At 43.3% G+C, this 20565-nt stretch overlaps 2 protein-coding genes across 3 annotated transcripts in view; one reads left to right on the forward strand and one right to left on the reverse strand.

Annotated features, from left to right (window-relative positions):
• The window catches only part of LOC114793499 (syntaxin-binding protein 4), a 40940-nt gene extending 32543 nt beyond the window's left edge, over positions 1 to 8397 (reverse strand). The window contains exons 1-3 of one of the 2 annotated variants that reach the window (XM_028985318.1): positions 8263 to 8397; positions 1289 to 3249; positions 210 to 622 (exon numbers count right to left, since the gene is read on the reverse strand). In XM_028985318.1, coding sequence (XP_028841151.1) covers positions 210 to 274 — 65 coding nt within the window. In that variant the 5' untranslated portion in view covers positions 275 to 622; positions 1289 to 3249; positions 8263 to 8397. The remainder of the gene's footprint in view (positions 1 to 209; positions 623 to 1288; positions 3250 to 8262) is intronic. The other variant, XM_028985319.1, reaches the window with a different exon arrangement.
• Positions 7905 to 19216, forward strand: ppl (periplakin). The gene is made up of 22 exons (XM_028985316.1): positions 7905 to 8061; positions 10780 to 10879; positions 11183 to 11337; positions 11503 to 11623; positions 11723 to 11848; positions 11934 to 11975; positions 12077 to 12238; positions 12334 to 12441; positions 12525 to 12620; positions 12733 to 12855; positions 12952 to 13098; positions 13453 to 13604; positions 13762 to 13865; positions 13954 to 14111; positions 14204 to 14382; positions 14491 to 14629; positions 14736 to 14929; positions 15025 to 15175; positions 15259 to 15342; positions 15431 to 15547; positions 15636 to 15728; positions 16129 to 19216. The coding sequence occupies exons 1-22, from the start codon at positions 8015 to 8017 to the stop codon at positions 18796 to 18798; spliced, it is 5268 nt and encodes a 1755-aa protein (XP_028841149.1). The 5' UTR covers positions 7905 to 8014; the 3' UTR covers positions 18799 to 19216.
• Positions 19217 to 20565: the final 1349 nt, after the last annotated feature.

Below are 20565 nucleotides of genomic sequence, written 5' to 3' on the forward strand. Positions count from 1 at the left end.
ATATATATATATATAGTTATAGTTAGTTTTAGATTATGGTTGATTGTTGACTATTTGACGTGCTTGTAAAAAATACTACAAGCACGTCAAATAGTCAATAATCAACCATACTCTAAAACTAATAAGAAGTTTCACAATCAAGTACTAACGTGATACAAACTGGTCTCCTTAAACTTTAAAGACTATTTATTTACGAGCCTTGGTCTCACCAGTAGATGAGCGACAGTCCATCAAAACGCTCCAGCTCTCTGCCACGGGGGTTAAGGTAGGACATCGCATCCAAAACAAAGACTCAGTGGGGGGAAAAAGAAAAGAAATAATAAAATAAAATGTTGAAAATATTCGGAAAGTCAGGAGAAAGCCGCCTCCAAAAGTCATTAGTCAGTTTGTTGTTGTTGATGACGGTCCTGCTGAGTGGCTGGTCTGTCGCTGTCCATCCCACGTCAAATCAGCGCGCTACTGCGGCGCGGGGGCGCGCGGCGTCGGGAGCGAGGCGCGCGCCCCCGCGCCACGCCCCCGCGCCACGCTTCTAATCTGACGGACACGTGGCGTTTGTGCTGACCTGACCCGGTAAACGGAGTCGGAGTCCCGCGTTCCGCCGCCGGCGAGGACCAGCTACAGACTGCGGGTTAAAGGTCAAGTGCACTATTACAAATTTCCACAAAATGATGACGATGTAGATTAGTTTTTTTCCATACTGACCATAATGAGGCACAGAGAGTAGGGTGGTTTAAGCTCACAAAATTTGATCAATCAAATTCATGCTGATCTCTTGCCACTTTTGGATTCTCCCCAAGAATACTTGCATAAAGTGGGCAATATTATGTCTGTGGTGTGAAAACCCCGCCTTTACCTGGTGTGGAGTACACCTTGCCGCTGGTATGCGATCTTTACTGTATGTAAGAGATTCCAGGTGGCTGAACCGCTTGACCTTACACTGCCTTGTCATGCTCTTATGGGACTCAGATTGTAACTGGAGCATACACTGCGCTGAATCTAATAATCTAATGAGTGTTGAGGCGACGTCTGCAGGTTTGTCTCAGCGTCAGTATTAGGTTTTACTCTTACTAATTATTATTTCAAATGATTTTAAAATGTGGACACATTTTTTTCTACATGTTTACTTTGTCCCAGGTCATGTCTGGGTACGTCTGCAAGTGTTTGGCTCCAAATAAAGTGAAAGCAATGGAGATATATCTTCTAAGTGACACAGTTAGGACAGATGTTAGGACATTCTGTGTGCTCATATTTATGAATTAGCTTAATATTCACATGAATATAGTCATACTTGGCCCTGTGGTGGTTATCATCATGGTCTCATGCCTCCAGGGTTGTGAGTGAGGAGGATGCTTGCTTTGTGTGTCTCGTGGGTGTCCTCCAGGTCCACTGGTTTCCTCCTGCTGTCTAAACACGTGGTCACCAGGTGACCCTGCTCAGGAGTAAGAGTTAGTGGACAACGAGTGATGGACAAAGAGACTTCTTTAGTGCAAATCATGTGGCTCATTTGTTTTGCTGGCTAGTGTTGCTTCACACTAATTAAGCTAATTATGAAGGTGAGCAGCCTGGTCATAATTCGTTTTGCAGTCTCAGATCAAGTCTCACTGTCTGCTTCTTAGCCCAGCCTAGTTTCATAATGCCTTTAGCAATGGGCTTGTTTTGGAGCTGAAGATCAACACATGCCAATCAGACGTTATCGTCTTTTGACCATACAGCTTTTAGTTTAGGTAGGCCCAAAGCCAGACAGTTCCCAAACTCAAATGTTGCCAGGGATGGTAGTGTTTTAGTGGGTAAAAGACCCACCAATGAACCAGAAGATCACAAAGTCACAGGTTCAAACCCCACTTACTACCGTTGTGTCCCTGAGCAAGGCACTGTCTCCAGGGGGACTGTCCCTTTAACTACTGATTGTAAGGTGCTCTGAAATGTAAATAGCAGAAGCCTCAAGATGTCCCTGTAAGGTAAAGACAGATGTAATTTCATGGGAGATGATTCAAATGCAACTTATTTGAGGAAGATGCACATATCTTTAAGTTATTCAAATTTGCCCCAACCAAATCTACATTAAGACTGAGGAATTTGTGTTTTGAATAACCCTGTGTGACTGTAACAGCTCAGGTTTAGCACCCTCTTGTGTTCCAAAGCTGTATCTGCCTGGCCTCAGCACAAATGACCCCCCTATTAGGCTGCGATGTCCACGTCAGACACCGGTAGAGGTTCTGGCTATGCAATTGCTTTATCTTTTGCCCCTCTGCTATCTGCGTTAATCTTCTGGGTCCCTCATAAAGTTTAGTGTACCCAACCCTTACTCGTGTGTGTGTGTATGTGTGTGAGACCAATGTTATGCTGCCATCCCCCAGGGAAACATACACACCCAAGATTCAAAGACCTCTTGCCCACTGCACTTACACTGGGGACAATAGTGATAAAAATACTGAAACAAGCAAGCATGCTGTAAAACAGATGTGTTGCTTAAAACCTAAAAAAAATACCACTTCTGTCATGTACTGTTCATTACAGCAGGGAACTGCTCTTATATAACCAAAGATTTTCTTTTCTGCAAATCCTGGCGCTAATACACGCCTCGTGAAGAAAAATATGAGAAAAAGAGAATGAGTGTCTCACTGAGTGGAGCTCTGGATTAGAAATTATATTGAGGCGAGAATAGCAATCTCAGGGCTGTAACACGCTGCACAAGGACATGGGGAGGGGGTTAAAATGCAGAAACAATTGGGCCAAATGAACTGAAGACAGACAATAGGAGGCAATGTGGCTTCACAGTATGTGCACTCGGTCTGGTGGTTGTGCAATCGCCCTGCTCCCGTCTTTATTAAATTGGGGTGAATAAAATAACCCAAACACAGTAAAGCTGCACGTGGGGTACTCAACATAGTCTAAGAATAGTTAAAGAGCGAAAAGCTATGCTGAGGTGTGCCACATGCTCTTGAAAGTTTGCATATTAGCTTGACATGAATATGTGTAAAATGTTTGTGCCTGCTGGTGTCGCGTGAAGACACACACTCACCTAGTTGGACCACACCCTGTAATAGAACGTGTGTTCTGACCTTCACTGACAAGGCTGACATATCCTGCCCAGCAGGTTCCTCGGCCTCTCCCATTCCAGGGCTGGGAGTGGCCTGTCCCCACCAGTGTAGTAGCTGCCTCCCAGGTCACTGCGGTAAAGGTGCGCACAGCGCCCATGAGCTGTCTGCATGCAGAGCCAGCGCCGATGTCATCGGCCTCTGTTGTGACCTTTAATGAGCAGGAAACTAGTTAAATCTGGGTGTCGATGGCAGACGGCTGTTGATATGGGGGCCTTTTGTTAGAGCCTCACAGTGGGGATTTCAGGGGGCTACACTCGGGCCTGGTCCGCTTGGATGCGCTGTTGTTGGGACATTAAGGGATTGCGACAGCACAGCAGTTTCTGTGTCAGGGGTGGGGGCGTTATGGCCTCTGTGATTCCCAAGTTGGTACTCTTTGTCCCAGATCGCAGACCAGATTCAGAGCCACTCAGCCACTCTTTGGACAGATTCTTGGTCTGCGGGTCCGTGGCCTTGAAAGTCCTCAGTCTCCACAGGGACTAAAGTCATCCATTCACCCTCGCATGCCCACCCCCTCTATGTTCTGCTCTCAGAGAAAGACATCCATAAACACGCCCAAACACTGAATCACCGTAGTTTTCCCTTTTTTTTTTTCTTCAGAGTTACACAAGCTGCTTCATATTAGAAGAATACAAACACATCCAGTCAAGTTCACAAACAGCCATGGCAACTGGCCTGGAGTTGCCTGGAGCACCCCTTCACTTTCTTCAAAGTTACCGAGGTGGTTCTCACACAGCAGGTGATGTGATAAAAGTCAGGCCGCTGCTGTCTTTGGTAAGAGGAAAGCCAAAGTGTGAATTCGCCCCTTTGTTCACACCCTTGCTTGCAGTTGAACCAGCTTTGGCGGCTTTCCTGTGAACTTGAACGGTGGAGCACAGTGGTGTATTAACCTTGGTGGAATCTTAATTTACAAAAAGTGTCTTTTATCGTATGTCTGAGGATAATAGCAAAACCGATTGGTGTAGCCAGCATACCTGACAACATTATTGCATTTTTTGGCATCTGCGGTTTCTAAGCGCATTCTTCAGATTCGTGCTCATGCACTTTGGACACACCTTGATTGTAAGAGAAAAATGCGTCTGTGTGCTTTAGCTCATTGTAGCAGGTGAAACTGCTGTCATTGAGAGAACGGTGCGCATGGCAGCAAAACAAAACCGTCCAACCTCCAGACAAGAGCTTGGATTTTTTTTACAGAATATTACAGATGCAGATTGTCTACAGATTGCCTTTATCCAGGAGTCACAAACCGTGAAACTGTTACAAGATTAGTTTCTCTAACTGTTGGTAAAAGTAAAAAGAGGAGAGTAACTAAGTAACTGAACCCACAATAAGGAATAAATTTAGACTATAGTCACCTCACCTGGTTGTACTTCTATCCAGTTGAACTAAATTTGAACATTTTAATCTGATTCCATGACCTTAATTTGCACACTGGCTTCTATCAGAGTAATAAATTTGATCATGCTGCATGATTATTATATGGCAGCTTGACATTTTCTTGGTATGAAAGCTATGCTGTGCTTAAAACAACTGTGTCAGACGGTATGCATTTGGTGACAGGAGTCTGTACCACACCTAAGAAAGGTTTTTACTATAATGTCAGCAGCCCAAAGGACCAATGCCGGTGACTGTCAGCACAGTGCACACATATCGCCCACTGCGAATCAGAAGCAACAGACACACCCACGGATGCAGCCAGCAGGCCTGTAGCTAGAGTGCCTGAAGCAGACTCCCATCCCCACCTGTCAACATGATCTTTACTATTTCAGTGCTGAAGCTGACGCGCTGGTGGCATTCATAGCAACTCACTTTTAAATGTCATTAGCCACTACAAGCATGAATGAATCCCCACCCAAGTACATTCCTGCCTTTCACTGCATTTTTCTTTTTTTTTCTCTTTCACAGTCTCCTCTGGACAGCCTCTCTCTTTCAACTTTTGATTTATATTGCTAACTTGCCATTAGTACTGTCGATCAACTTGACTGAATGTGACTCCCCAACATCTATCCAGAAGACTCCCATTAGCAGCATTGTGAAAATTCATCAACCAAAGCGCTGGAATGTTCTGGGTTGCCAGTGCTGTTGGCAATGCCGATGCAACAGTTTAAAGAAGAGAACGTCTGGCCTGTAAACAATCTACCAATCAAATATAATTGCACTCATAGTGACATAACACTACAAATTAAACTGCAGTGAAAATAAGATCCATTTTTCTGGTGTTATTAGCCTGGTGCATATGAACCAGAGGACCACAAAGTCACAGGGTCAAACCCCACTTACTACCATTGAGTTAATTTCAGAGCACAAACCAAGCGTAAAGGAATTGTCTGTAGATCTCTGAGACAGGATTATCTCAAGGTACAAATCTGGGGAAGGTTCAGCTGCTTTAAAGGTCCCAATGTGCAAAGTTGCCTCCATCATCTGTAAGTGGAATAAGTTCAAAACCACCAGGACTTTTCATAGAGCTGGCCAGCCACCTAAATTGAGCAATTGGGGGAGAAGGACCTTAGTCAGGGAGGTGACCAAGATCCCGACGGTCACTCTGTCAGAGCTCCAGAGGTCCTCTGTGGACAACAAAGAGCCTTATAGATGGACAACCATCTCTGTAGCAATTAAATAATCAGGCCTTTGTGGAAGAGTGGCCAGATGGAATCCATTACTTAGTAAAAGGCACATGGCAGCATGCCTGGAGTTTTGCATCTGAAGAAATCTCAGACCATGGGAAACAAAATTCTCTGGTCTGATGAGATAAAAATTTCAACCTTTGGTGAGAATGCCAGGCGTCATGATTGGAAAAAATCCAGGCATCACTATGATGAAACATGGTGGTGGCAGCATCATGCTTTTGGAATGTTTTTCACCTGCTGGAATTGGGAGACTAGTCAGGATAGAGGGAAAGATGATTGCAACAATGTACAGACACATCCTGGATGAAAACCTGCTCCAGCATGCTCTTGAACTTAGACTTTCAGCAGGTTCATCTTTCAGCAGGACAACGACCCCAAGCACCCAGCAAGATATCAAAGAAGTGGCTTCAGTACAACTCTGTGAATGTCCTTGAGTGGCCCAGCCAGAGCCCAGACTTGAATCCGATTGAACATCTCTGGAGAGATCTTAAAATATCTGTGCACCGACACTTCTCACATAACCTGATGGAGCTTGAGAGGTGCTGTCAAGAGGAATGGGTGAAACTGGCCAAGAATAGGTGTACCAAGCTTGTAGCATCATATTCAAAAAGATGTGAGGCTGTAATTGCTGCCAAAGGTGCATCGACAAAGTAGGCTGTGAATACTGATGTAAATGTGATTTTTCAGTTTGTTTATTTTTAATAAATTTACCAAAACCTCAAGTAAACTTTTTTCATGTTGGGGTGTTGTGTGTAGAATTCTGAGGAACTTAATCCATTTTGAAATAATGCTGTAACATAACAAAATGTGGAAAAAGTGATGCGCTGCGAATACTTTCCGGGTGCACTGTAGAGTACTGCATTAAAAACGGCAACACAAGAAAGACTTGATGTGAAATGTAAAATACGAAATGCAATGCTCTGTATATGAAGTATCAGTCTTTCTAACCACAGAGTTGTGTGAAGAACATTGACATCGGTTCTATATATGTTACATGATTATTTGTGCTGGCACGGGCAGTCAACATTCGACACCTGGCAATTTTGACCTGGAGACAATGGCATTATTGTTTACATTCACAGAGGCCTTGGCTCAGAGTCCACTCTACTCGAGTATGGCACACATGCACTGGTTCAGAGTGAACACACACACACACACACACACACACACACAATCCCTATGACTCATTATTTCTGGCCATGAAACAATGGGCTTTTTTTCCCAAGGCTTCTCCCTTCAGTGATAGGGCAGCTTCCTTTTAACATTTTCTCAGCTGTTTCTGGGTTTGTGGCTTTTAACTCAAACTGCGTCACTATATGCGTTCCTCCTGGATTCAAATTGACTGCTTTTTTTCCTGCTCATGTTAGGAAAACTATGAGTGAACCATTTTACAGCTTTGAAAATACTGAATTCTTCCTGTGTCTCCACAAGGTGTGTTTCTTTCAGCAAAGTGTCACCTCCCCTACAAAGCATTCTCAGAATTTTATGAGGTTTGCAGAGGCAGGGAACTTCATCATCTATGCTCCTCTGCAGCATGCAGGTTCATCTGACAGGTCGGACTGGCTGCACTAGAGCTCGGGATCAAGCTGGAGTTTCAGCCACACCCCTCAACAGCATGCCTAGAGAATCTGTAACAGATGACATATGGTCACCTCAGCCTGCTTTTTGTAGCACGCATTATCCCTATTACTTGCACTGTGAAAATACTGTGAACTACTCCCCCATTGTACTGGAGAGGCAGATGTATACAGTAAATATGGCCATGTAGGAGCCAAGAGAGAATAATTACTGCCAACAATATACCTAAAGTCTTTCAAACAACACCAAAACCCTTTACGGTGCAAAACTTAATTACATGCTTATTACTCAGCCTAACAGATTATGGTTAAAGGAAATGTAAACATAGTATAACATACTATAACATGTATAACATGGGCTTTGACATGAATTTCGGAGCAACATATGTGGCACAAGCATTAATAAAATAATTAAATAAGCAGCCTTCGTGTTTTTTTAATTATTATTATTATTGCTTGCGTCGGAAAAAGCTGCCTCTGCACCAGAGGGTCTCCACGGAACGCGCCACGCCCATTTTCTGATTGGCCGCAGGTATGATCCACCTACGGGGGCGGGTCCGAGCGCTTATTTCAGCGGCGCTGCGGTGCGGAGCCGCGGCTCTGGAGGTTTGGGGACCTGCGCGACGTGGAACGAGGTCTCGGCCAGATCGGGACTGATCTTCTTTGCTCGTTTAAAAAAAAAAAAAAAAAAACAAGCGGACGAACCGTCAAAATGTTCAAGAAGAAGGGCTCCAAAAACGTCACCATCACGCCGAAAAGGTGGGCTGCTGTCACTCGACCTTGTAAACACGTCAACTTATTTAAAGTTGTTGTTTTTTTTGTTATTACCCATGATAATATATATATATATATAAAATAAATCACCGTAAACGCGTGAGGAGCTATGGCTGTGGGGTCGGCGCGCAATGCAAAAAGTTTCGGGTGCTTCCTGAACCTTCTGGAAGCTTTTGCAGAACTTACGTCTGAGGCTCTTTCTGTGCTGCGTGTGTTCTTGGCGGAGCTGTAGAGGCTGAGAAGGGTGGGACTGGGGCAGGCGAGGACTTTTTCCAAAACAGGTCGGATAACTTGAATTTCGCCCATGTTCTAATGTCCCGTGGTGGCGACACCTAGCCTCACCCACACGGAGAGGGAGAGGGAGAGCCACGCCCAACCGCGACCAGCCTGTCACCTGTAAAATCCGACACTTCGTGAGGCATATCAGGCTCCTCATAGTTGGCCCCGGGTTTCAGCTCCACAGTAAAAGAGAGATAATTGTTCAGAAGACATAAAGTGAGTCAAAACTGCAGTGGAGACTTTGTTCATGCAGGGAACGACCCTGGTAGCGGGACATGTCTGTTAATGATGGAGTATCTGCGTACATGGAGAGAGGAACTTTATCAGCAACAATTAGTCTTGACTCTCAGTGGAATGTTGTGTTTGTTAACCCAAGTCTGTCCGTTTTCAACGTTCCTGCTATGGCTGAAAGCAGTTGCCCAGTTTAAAGAAGCAATAAAACTCCCCACATTCACACTAGTGCAGTATCTAATGCATCAGCAAAGTAGGGCTTGTCTACATTTCAAACTTTGTCAATGTCTATTTGTAATAGGATTTTTTTTTTCCAATTTCATGTTTCTTTTTTTTTCGTGTTAGATCAAGCAAAAGGCATTATTTCTAAATGAACCGAAACTTTTTGATGGTCCTGAAGACAAGAAGCCTTACAGATTTATGGCTTACTTTGTGTCATTTGTAGTGTCTATAGTGTGTGTGCAGGATCAGCATTCCAAAAAGTGTATTCCTAAGCATGCAGCATGCTGGTCCTATCTGTGTTTGCATGTGAATGCACAGATTCATCCCCTGTGAAACCTTGGCATCTCAGCAATGTAACCATGCTCCACCCTTGTCATTGTATTGATTTGTGGGTTGTGCAGTGACAAAAAATGAGATAAAAAAAGGGTCTCAGTTGGAAGATGCTGTAGAATGTTCGAGTTTTAGCAAGCAGGGATTAAAGGCTGTGCCTAGACTCGTGCCGAACTTGTCGTAGTATGTGAACGTGCAATAAATGGAGGTCCTGCCAAACCTGCAGCGCGGGCTGTCATCAGTGCAAACACATGATCTCAAGACGTGTCACTGTAAACCTACCAGTGGAATGCTTTTAAGGCTTTGGGTATATTGTTGGCAATAATTATTCTCTCTTGGCTCATACGTACGACTGCTAATAAATGACAGACGGCCTGTAGTATCTAGGAGTGACTTATCTGTCCAGACACACCCCATCTCAGTCGCTAACATCACCCTTCGCGTATAAGGGATTAGGCGGACTTTGAACTTGATGTACCGGTAGCACTTGGCCGATGCGTTCCTGGTTATTAAAGGCCTGTCACGATCCTAAACTTTGAGCTTGTGGGATTGTTGGGGTCTCGTTTGTGTCGAATTGCTCTTGCCGCTCGGCATGTCTTCCAATCTGGTTGGTATTACGAGAATATGGCTTCAGTGCTTATTAAATTGTGTTATTTAAAACAGATGTCATGGACTGAGCTGGTTCTTAATACATATTTATGGCTTCTGGTAATCGGCAAGGTCTCGCATGTTCAATGCCAGCAGTTTCATGTCAAAGACAATTAATTCATGAAACCAAAGAAGTTGCTTTTCAAGCAAACGTCTGCTGATTGGGTTTTTACAGAAACAGACGTCAAGTTATGATGTGTACACATAAGCATAGATAGTCATATGCCCTCATACACCACGCGCAGGACCATGTAGACTTTCTGGTCTTGTACTGTTCTTTCGTTACAGCGTGTTGGAATAGAACTACACATTAAGTTAATTGTTTGGCATGAGGGTTTCCCACATGACATGAACCAAAACCACTTCCATGGAAAGGAGCTGGCCAACCACAGCGAGAGCGTGACTCACTCCATCAGCTCATTGCCAGACTCAAGTCATATTAGTGGTGAATAAAAGCAAAAGTCATTCCGCAGTGCCCAGGATTTGCACAAGTTGTTTCATGTTCATAACCATCTGAAGCAGAGGTTATAGAGAACCTTTGTTTTATTTAAAATCGGCATGAAATAGGAACGCAGACTGTCTCAGTCTGGTCTAGCTGGGTTCTGGGTGTATGTATGCTCACAGCATGTACAGTAGCTCACAGCTAACTTCACAGAGCTGAACATTAAGTTTGATGGATTGGAAGGGTAGCAGGTGTTTCATATTTTCCTGCTCTGCATTCAATACACACACGCAGTAGAGGAGTCACAGAACTGTAGAATGTAGATTTATCATTTTATATTAATTGCTGCATCCATAAATAGCACTTTGTATGCGTGTGGTAACTATTATATAACCATTTTTACAGATTATTTGTGCTTCAGTGTTCTGTTTATTATACTTCTGGGTGTGTCTGAGTGCGCGTGACTGACAAATGGCTTTTATGAGCTCAACTCAAGCCTGTGAACTACATTTCTAATTATTTAACAAAAAAATGCTTTTGTTTGATTTCAGGCCATCCCCCACTGATCTAACTACCCTGATCGAAAAGCTGCAGAAGAATGCTGACAAGGTGGAGAAGAACATTCTGGAAACAGAGCAGAATCTCAACAGGGTAATGAATCATGTGGACATTTTACTTTTATTTTACTTTTTGCCTTTTGGCAAGTTTTCATACTCTCTCCAGCACATGTCGTCGTGTTAAGACGTGTCTCGGGACGTCCACAGAACAGGAACTTGTTTCACTCATGTTTTTTTCTGAATGGCTTTCCATTTAAATATTGTGACTGTTTTGTGTACGGTTATTTTCATCTGAACACTAAGACCTTCTGCATGACCTCAGACCTCAGAGTAATTATTTTATTTATGTGCTACACGCTTCTTTCATTTGAGGAATGTGCCTTGCTTGCTTTAATAGGACGTTGCAAAGATCAATGAGGGCAAGCAGCCACTATACCAGGAAGACACCAACAAACGCATCCAGAACTCTTTGGAGCTCCTGGACTCCCTGGACGAGGATGCATCCAACGCTACCCGACTGGGCCACCCTCAGGCTGCGATGATTGAGCAGGAGTGAGTGATCTGCATACCACTTGCTTGGATAAAACAGGTTCAAACAAGAATGTTAGGGTCTCGTTCAATATTCTGAGGAAGCTTTAGGGTGACGATCGTCCCACAGTTGCTGTAACATTTCAGCTAATGCCAAAGGTAATATGTGGCATCCATCTTGTATCGTAGTATGAAGCAGCTGCGCAATCGTGTCATGAAGCTTCGTGACGAGCACAACCACATCTACCAGCTGCAGAGGTCTGAGGGAATGCCCAGTGTCAACTGGGGAAACATCATCGCAGAGAAGCTGGTTTGTTAACCTAGACCCCCTTTCACAATGTTATTTCTGGTTTGACAAATGGATTTAGCGGAACTGAATGCTGATGTCTCGACGTGGCTTCCTTAACAGGATAATCTCAACAACAAAGGATTTGGACAGGACTTGCCCACGATTGAAAATGAAGTGGAGGAGCACAACATTTTCCACAGCGAGGTGGAGGCTTTGGCGCCCTACGTTACCGACCGCGACAACAAGGCGAGTGTGCTTCAGGGGATTAATGATGCTATAATGAACATTTACAATATTCCCTCACCTCTCACCCATTCCATTTACATAACAGGATTACGTAGGAGGCCTCCAGATGAACTACAACAAACTCCTGGTAGGTTGCCCTGAATTCCCCTCACTTTTGTGTTCTCTCAACTGCAAATATCACACTTTTAGTGGCCACATCACACCAGAATATCTGTCCTTCCCCTCCAGGCCAACTCTACTGCCCGTCAGAAAAATCTGCTGTCTCTGAGGGACTTCATGCAACGCTGCACCAATGAGCTGTACTGGATGGACCAGCAGGCGGAGGAGAGGATCGGGTACGACTGGAGCGACACCAACCTAGACTATCCAGCTCGCAAGAGGCAATACGAGGCAAGGACCTTTATTTTGGCCATTACAGTGAAGCCTCACTAATCATATGGTGTGTATACTTACCAAACTGTTCTTTTTTCACTCTTCTTTTATAGAACTTCATTGGCAAGTGTTTGGAATCTAAGGAGGCTACTATCACCAAGCTTAATGATGATGGGGAGAAATTGATTGCACAAGGCCACCCAGGAAAGAATCTGATTGAGGTATGGGAGTTTTTCGTGTTATCGCATAAATGTAAATGCTATGTTTTGCTATGTTTTTTTCATAGTGCATGATATTTCTTAAGGCTCATACAGAGGCGGTTCATGCTGACTGGAAAGAGTATCTCAATCTACTCATTTGTGAGGAAAACCACCTGAAGCACATGGAGGAGTACCACAAAGTGAGTTTATAAGTGTTTCTTTGCTCACCCTCTTAAATAATGCTTACAGATTTAAGGCAGAATTTAAAAATGTATCATTTTCTTTAATGTTTACTTGTTGTTCTTGTTACAGTTTCACAAAGAGGCTAGAGACACCCAGGACCTGCTGAAGAAACTTCAAACTGAAATCAGCCAGAAGTACAACCCTGAGTTCAAAGACATGTACCAAATGGAAGGACTGATCAGTGACTTGGATGTGAGCCTTCTTTCACAATGGATCTAAAATTAAACACAAAAACACAATGGCTATGCGTGTTTGTGTGTGTGCTCATTTGTGTGTGTGCTTGTGCAGGACCAGGCAAAAGCCATGGATCGCTTTGACGAGCGTGTGAAAGCTCTGCAGAATCGCAGTTTGCAGGTGCTGCCACTGAAGTACCGCAGGAACACACCCCAGAAACTCCTCCCTGTTGAAGCCTTGTGCGATTTTGACCCTGAACAGGTACAGCAGCCTTCACCGAGCCCACCCACAATAAACACCAACTCCAATTCCCCTCAGGGCACTTCCCGTTATCTGTTATATGAACCATTGTCATTAGTAAGCACCATCAAATGCAATGAATTCCCCTTAGATCTGTCTCTAAACACTCATACATTCTTTTATCATTTTAATGTATTTAAATCCGGACTGTGCTTCCATGCTGGATCTTAATTTAAACCCTGTCAAAGATTATCCACCCGAAGAGTGGATTTTTAGGGGGTGGATTTCTATGGATTCAGAGTGCAAGGTATTTTTTAAATAGCAAGTCGCACGCCTGACTCATATTCTGCTGTCTCATTCGTCTGTGTGACGTAGGGACAGATTGTGCGTGGAGAGAGGTACACTATGCTGAGGAATAACGGCAGCAAGTGGGACATCAAAGACCAAGCTGGGCACACAGTTACTGCCCCTGGAGTGTGCTTCATGATCCCTCCTACTGACTTAGACTCTGTTGCCATTGCTGACAAGTGAGTGTCTGACAGGCATTCCTGTTCTTCTGCCTGGCATCGCCAAACACACGTCATTTTGTGAATGACAAGAACTACTCTTGCTTTGAACTCTTGTTATGACCCATCAAGCTTATTGTTGAAGATGAGATTTATTATTGGTGTAAATTATTTGCAGCCTGGTTAAACAACAGAAGGAAATCAAGCAGAAAGTGGCCAGCAGCAAGAACTCCCTCCAGAGTCGCCTAGTAGAGCTGAGAAAGGAAAGCCCAGCAAGTTATGGTGTGTTCCTGATCTGTCAATGGGATTGGCAAAACACACTGTACAAATGGAGATGCTACATTTGACCATTTGTTGCTTTTGATTTCAGACCAACAAGAGCAGCAGTGCCGTCAGCTGATGGCCGGGCTGGACAAAGTGATCAATGACCTGGACAAACAGGAAAAGGCCATCTATACTGAAGTCCGCCCCCCTCTGGAGCAAACCCGTCCAGTGCAGGACTGTGCAGACCGTCTGAATGGCATCAGGGTAGGAAACAGGAATTAAAGTGCAGCTCAGTATTTGTTTTTTTTCGTGTATGCTCATAAGACTGAATGAATGACCAGCTGTATGTGTTTTAGGACATTGAAGTTGCTGTCAGGAAAATCGAGCCTGAGAAATCTGCCAAGAAAAGAGAAGCAGAAACCTTCCTGAAATCTAATCCAAAATGTGCCAGTGCCCCCCAGCTTTACTCCAAGGTGGCTGATGCTGACAAAAAATACAACAAGGTTGACCTTCTGCTCAAGCTGTCAAAGGAAAAGTATGTAACCAATGATAAAGTTACATACAAGAACATTTCTATTAAAACAGTGGAAGCTGTCATTTGAATGTTATATGTATGTTTTGCGTATACATTTGTCCATTGCAGACTTGAAAATTCTAGCCGTGTGGAGAACTCTTTGCTGAATGGAAAGAATCTGTTGGCCTCATGTGAGAACAAACTGGCCAGGGAAGAAGTGGCACCAGCAGATATGGCCTCCTTGGAGAAGACACAGCGTGAGCTATCAGTAAGATCTGAATTCTTTTGCAGACAAAATGAACCAACATCCTATATTGCTTGTGGAGGTAATGATCATTATAATGATTATTTATAATGGATTGTGCATACTGTAGGACTTAGGATCAGAGTTGAGGTCAAAGCGAGGCGTCCTTACGGAGGCGGAGCAGAACCTTCGTGCTGCAAGGAACAGCTGTGACAACATGGCCACCAAAGTGCAGGAGCACTGTCCTGACATTGAGAGGCAAGAGGCAGAGGTCCAAAAACTCAACAAGCGTTATGATAACCTCAGCAAGCAGATTGACTCCAGGTGAGTTATGTCACATGAAATAAAATGAGATTATTCTATAATTAAATTGGATTTATTTATATATATATATGATTCATTTTAATTCAACATTTTAGGTCCCAGAGTCTACAAAGAGCCAAGATGTCATACAACAACTATCGAAATGATTATGACAACCTCAATAATTGGCTATCCCGAATTCCAAACTATGAGCCACGTGAGACTGATGATGTTAAACAAATAGATGCAAAACTCAAAAGCCAAAGAGTGAGTGCATTGAAATATTTATGTGAAAAGTTTGAATGATGCTTTGCTTGTCAAATTGTCATGTTCCACATGCTTCTTCCCAGGATTTGCTCTCTGATATTGCAAGGAAAGAATCTGATTTAAACAATGTCTCAAAGAATGCCCAACAGTACCAGCAAGCTGTGAAGGTAGGGATGTACAATTGAATGTAGAACATTTGGAATAGCTCTCTAATGTAAACTCTTTAATACATGATTTTTCTGCTCATCTGTACAGGACTATGAAATGGAAACTGAGAAATTCAAGTCCATTCTAGATCTTGAGGATGGCTTGGTTCCTCAGACCTACAAAAGGAGCAAGCTTGAATCTCCTGCACTCAGGGTGAAGGGAGAGGTAAATAACCAATTAATTTAATCTTAATTCTTATAATGAACAAAGTGCCAATTTTGGTGAATGCAATATGTTTTTGTTTTGAGAATAGGAGGCTGCAGTTGAATCAAAATTTACAGAAGTGAATGCTGTGAATAAGCAAAGATTACAGAATCTTGAGTTCGCTCAAAGCCTTCTGAATCAGGTAATATTTTTTTGTTTTATACACACACACACACACACACACACACACTCACACGTGTGTGTGTGTGTGTGTGTGTGTGTGTGTATGACATAGCAGATTCACATTTTCACATTTTCAGTATTATTGAAAAGTCAAACTTTTAATAATATTAAATATATATACATATTAAAACCCATGACACCAAAACAAACATACAGCAACAGCAATTATATAAACAAACAAACATAAACATTCCTAATCCACCATGGCTAAATAAAAAAACTGTTATATAAAAGGCTATATATATATAAACAGTCAATCAGGAATGGGTTCAAACCCCAACTTTTGCACATGTCAAAAAATCTTTTTTCTGACTTTATGGATATAATTTGGCAACTGACAAACAACATTGTCTTTGCAGCAAACAGAGGTCCAAATAATCCAAACAAATGTCCAGACTGTGAAAGCGGCAGCACCAGGTGAAGAGCCCTGGAGGTTACGGAGAAAACTGGAAGAGGAAATTCAGAGAAGAGAACAGCTTGAGAAAGAGATTAAGACCATCCAAAGTGACATCTATGTCCTAGAAGGACAGAAGCCACAAGACACTGTCATCAAGACGGAAGTCATCAAGAAAGTCCCTGACCCACAACTGGATGAGGATATTCACAAAGTCCAGCAGAAGCTGTCTGATGAGCGCAGGACCACTCGGGTCCTGGAAAGTGAATTGGATACCCTGCGTATAAAGATGCGTGGGCTTGAGACAGAGATGAAAGAGGGTGCCCAGAAGTACACCATCAAAGAAGTTCTCCGTATAGAGAGAGACCGTGGACAAGAGGAGGAGGTGAGGAAGCTGAGGGAAGAGCTGGAAGAACTTAGGAGGCAGAAAACTGTCAGAGACAATGATATCATCCAGATACAGAAACAAGTTACTCTGCTAGCCTCTGAGAAAAACAAAGAGCAGGAGATCATCACAGAGGAGGAAGTGATTAAAGTGCAGAATGATCCACAGCTTGAAACTGAGTACAGGCTGCTTCTAGAAAGGAAGCAGAAAGAAACTGACACCAGAGTTCAACTTGAGGATGAGCTGAGATTCCTGCAGGAGAAGCTGAGGAGACTCGAAAAGGAAAAGGCCATGGCAGAAGAAAAGATCTCAATAAAAGAGGTCCTGAAGGTTGAGAAGGATTTTGCATTGGAGAAGGAGGTGGAAAATCTCAGACAGCAGTATGAAGATGAGAAGGCCAAACGCAGGTACTCTGTGAGGGAGAAGACTGATCTGCAGCGAAAAATCACGAGCCTTGAGGAGGAAAAGTCCAAGGTTATTATCCAGGAGAAGGTGCGTGAAATTGTACGGCCCGATCCCAAGGCTGAGAATGAAGTTGCCAACCTTCGTCTAGAACTCGTGGAGCATCAAAGAAGAACCAGAGATGCTGAGCTGCAGCTGACAACTTACAGTGATGAGCTTAAAACCCTCAGGAACAGAGGTCCACAAGTGGAGGTTAGGGAGATCATTAAAGAAGTTATCAAATACAAGACAGACCCTGAAACTGAAAGAGAGTTGGAGAAACTGCGTAATGAAATTGTTGACAAATCTCAGCAGACAGATAGATTTGAGATGGAAATCATCCAACTGAAGGATGAAATTCAGAGATGGAAAGATACCAAGCCTCAGGTGCAAACTAAAGAGGTGGTCAATGAGGTGCTTCAGTATCGTGAGGATCCAAAGACCAAAGAAGAGGTGGAAATTCTCAAGAGGAAGCTTGCTGAGGAACAGAAGAAGCGGATAGACCTGGAACGAGAAAGGTCTGCAAATGAGGAGAAGATACGCATGAAGAAGATTGACCTTTCACAGGTCAGGGAGAAGGTTGTCCAGCAGGAGGTGGTTAAGGTAGAGGAAGACCCATTGTTGAAATCTGAATGTGAGACATTCCTCAAGAACATCAGCAATGAACAAAAGCAGAAGGAGACCCTTAAAGATGAGCTCATAAGGCTACAGCGCTTGAGGACAGATCTGGACCTTCAGCTTGAAGAGATTGAACGTGAACGCAAAGCACGACGAGAAGCTGAACTTGAGATTTCAAGGTTAAGGGTCCATCTCAATGAATTGGAGATCAGGGACAAGGAAAACAGAGAAAAGGTGACAGTGAAGCAAAAGGTGGTCCTTCAGCAGGACCCTCAGCAAGAAAAGGAGCACTCGATTCTCAGGCTGCAGGTAGGAGAAGAGAAGCACAAACGGATGCTACTTGAAAAGGAGCACAATGTGCTATTGGGAAATTATTCAGATCTTGAAAAAATGGAGGTGCGTGAAAGAGTGGTGCGTTCTGAAAAGGTTCAAGTTGAAAGAGATCCCGAGGCAGAGGCAGAAATCGAACAATTGAAGCAAAGCCTTCAAGAGGAGAGCAGGCGCCGACAACAGCTGAGCCAAGATCTTATCAGCATAAACTCCAAATTGTCTGAGATGGAATTCACCAACACAAAGTCATCCAAGGAGCTGGAGTACATCCGAGACGAAAGCAATAGGCTTCAGCAAGAGAACCAGCGCCTGCTGAATGAGATCAGGAGGCTTCAGTCAGAGATCCAGATTACACAAAAAGAGACCAGACACATCGTAGAATCGGCACCACTGGAGAATGGCAAGAACCTTGAACTGCGCTTGGCTTCACTTCAAAAGGAGCTGTCAGACCTGAGACGCATCACAGTAGAGAAAGATGATGAAATTGACAAACTCCAGAAGAGCCTGTCTGCAGTGAGAGTCAAGAGGGAGCAAAGGGAAAGTCATCTCAGACGTTCTATTGTTGTCATCGATCCAGACACGGGCAAAGAAATGAGACCAGAAGAGGCATACAAACTCGGGCTGATTGACTGGAAGATGTTTGTCAATCTGCAGAGCCAGGAGTGCGACTGGGAGGAAATTACTGTCAAGGGTCCAAGCGGGGAGACATCAGTCCTTCACGATCGGAAGTCTGGAAAGAAATTCTCCATTGAAGATGCGCTGAAGGCAGGGAGCATCACAAGCCGCCAGCTTCAGCAATACCACAATAAAGAAATCACCATCCAGGAATTTGGTGTGATGGTGTCAGGCAAAAAGAAATAGGAAAATAAAAAAAAAAACAGGAAATTAAAGCCTATTTTTATTATTTTGTATGATTGGATTAACAATTTATTTCTAAGTCTTCATTGGAGTGCTGCAATTTATTCCTATGTGCATACATATATTTTATTGCATAAAGTGGTGCTGTTTTTAATAAAATTTTATATAGGGCTACCTATTGGTTTTTCTGTACTACTGAACTAGAATGATCTTGTGTTTCTTCTTCATGGGGTTTAAATGGGCACAACAGTGTGGAGTATTCCTTGCACTAGTCACATAACATATAACACTGTACTTTAAAAGTTCATCATGCGTTTGTTACCTAATGAGTTTTAAACTCTACTTTTGACAAACTTGTGCTCGTTGTTTGTTTTTTAAATTGCTCTTTATTGTGTATCTTAAATAAAGAATCTAGACAAACTGCCTGCTGCACCTTTATTTTTGTAACAAAGGGACACGGGGACAGTTTTTCATTACATTGCCCGCAGTCGTGCCAAATACGTTCAGTATCTAAATGATACTGTAGCGTTTGCAGCCAATAGGGCTGGGCTCATTTACATATGGCCGCCTCTGGGGGTATTGAGGCGAGGGTCTATCCATCGTTAGGGTGAGTTAGTGGGCTGTTGTCTGGAAATTGGGGGGTAGTTAGAGCAGACCAGTGGGGCGTGTGTTGAGCTGAAGTGAATGTCTTCCCTGTTGCTGAGTGTTCCTTCTTATAAAACGACATCTTAGAGTTATAAGAATCTACCTCTGTTTACTCCCCATCCACACTCCTCGCTACAATATTAATATGATCTACACTCCCCAAAATATTAGCAGCATGGGGTATTCACCCATTTTTGTGTAATGTGTATAACCCCTTACCAATCATTTAACATAACGTTTGTGTAATGGTTTTCCCCACACACTGATAAGCTTCTAATTATGTACAGCACCCTCTGTAGGTTTGCAACGGTAAGTTTCTGCATCAGAAACTATGAAAACAACAAAATCACATAAAATATTGCGACAGTCCAGAATGTGACGGTGCATTTTTACGATGTCAGAATTCTGGATAAATACATGGTTATCACACCCTTATTGAAGACAAGTAAAAGTCCAATTGATTTAAATGTAATCAAGAGAAATAGTCAAGTGAAATTAGCATTTTGCATCACTTTATTGCAATATTTAGAGAAACTGTAAGTTTACTATCCTGATTCAGTATTGTCACTCAAAAGGACAACCTGAGAACAGCTGCAGTAAGTGTACATGGAAGTGGCCTTTGCCACTGCTTTGCACAATCTTGGCATTCTCTCGATGAGCTTCAAGAGGTCGTCACCTGAAATGGTTTTCCAACAGTCTTGAAGGAGTTCCCAGAGGTGTTTAGCACTTGTTGGCCCCTTTGCCTTCACCCTGCGGTCCAGCTCACCCCAAACCATCTGGATTGGGTTCAGGTCCGGTGACTGTGGAGTCCAGGTCTCCACTTTTTGTTAAGTACATAGCTCCACATGTGTTCATTCATAGTTTTGATGCCTTCAGTGAGAATCTACCTACGTAAATGGTCATGAAAATAAAGAAAACACATTAAATGAGAAGGTTTGTTCAACCTTTTGGCCTCTACTGTATGTATGTACGTAAACAATGTGTTTTTTTGTGTGGATGCAGGTTATCCAAATATCTTTCCACGGCGGAACGTGCAACAGGGAGTCTATAAAAACATGAAGAGGATGATGCTCCTCGCTTGAATGTGTAAAGTTGTTGTCCCGCGTCTGTCCGCTGGGGGTCAGC

Source organism: Denticeps clupeoides, chromosome 7 (assembly GCF_900700375.1).
Source record: "Denticeps clupeoides chromosome 7, fDenClu1.1, whole genome shotgun sequence".
Lineage (NCBI taxonomy): Eukaryota > Metazoa > Chordata > Actinopteri > Clupeiformes > Denticipitidae > Denticeps > Denticeps clupeoides.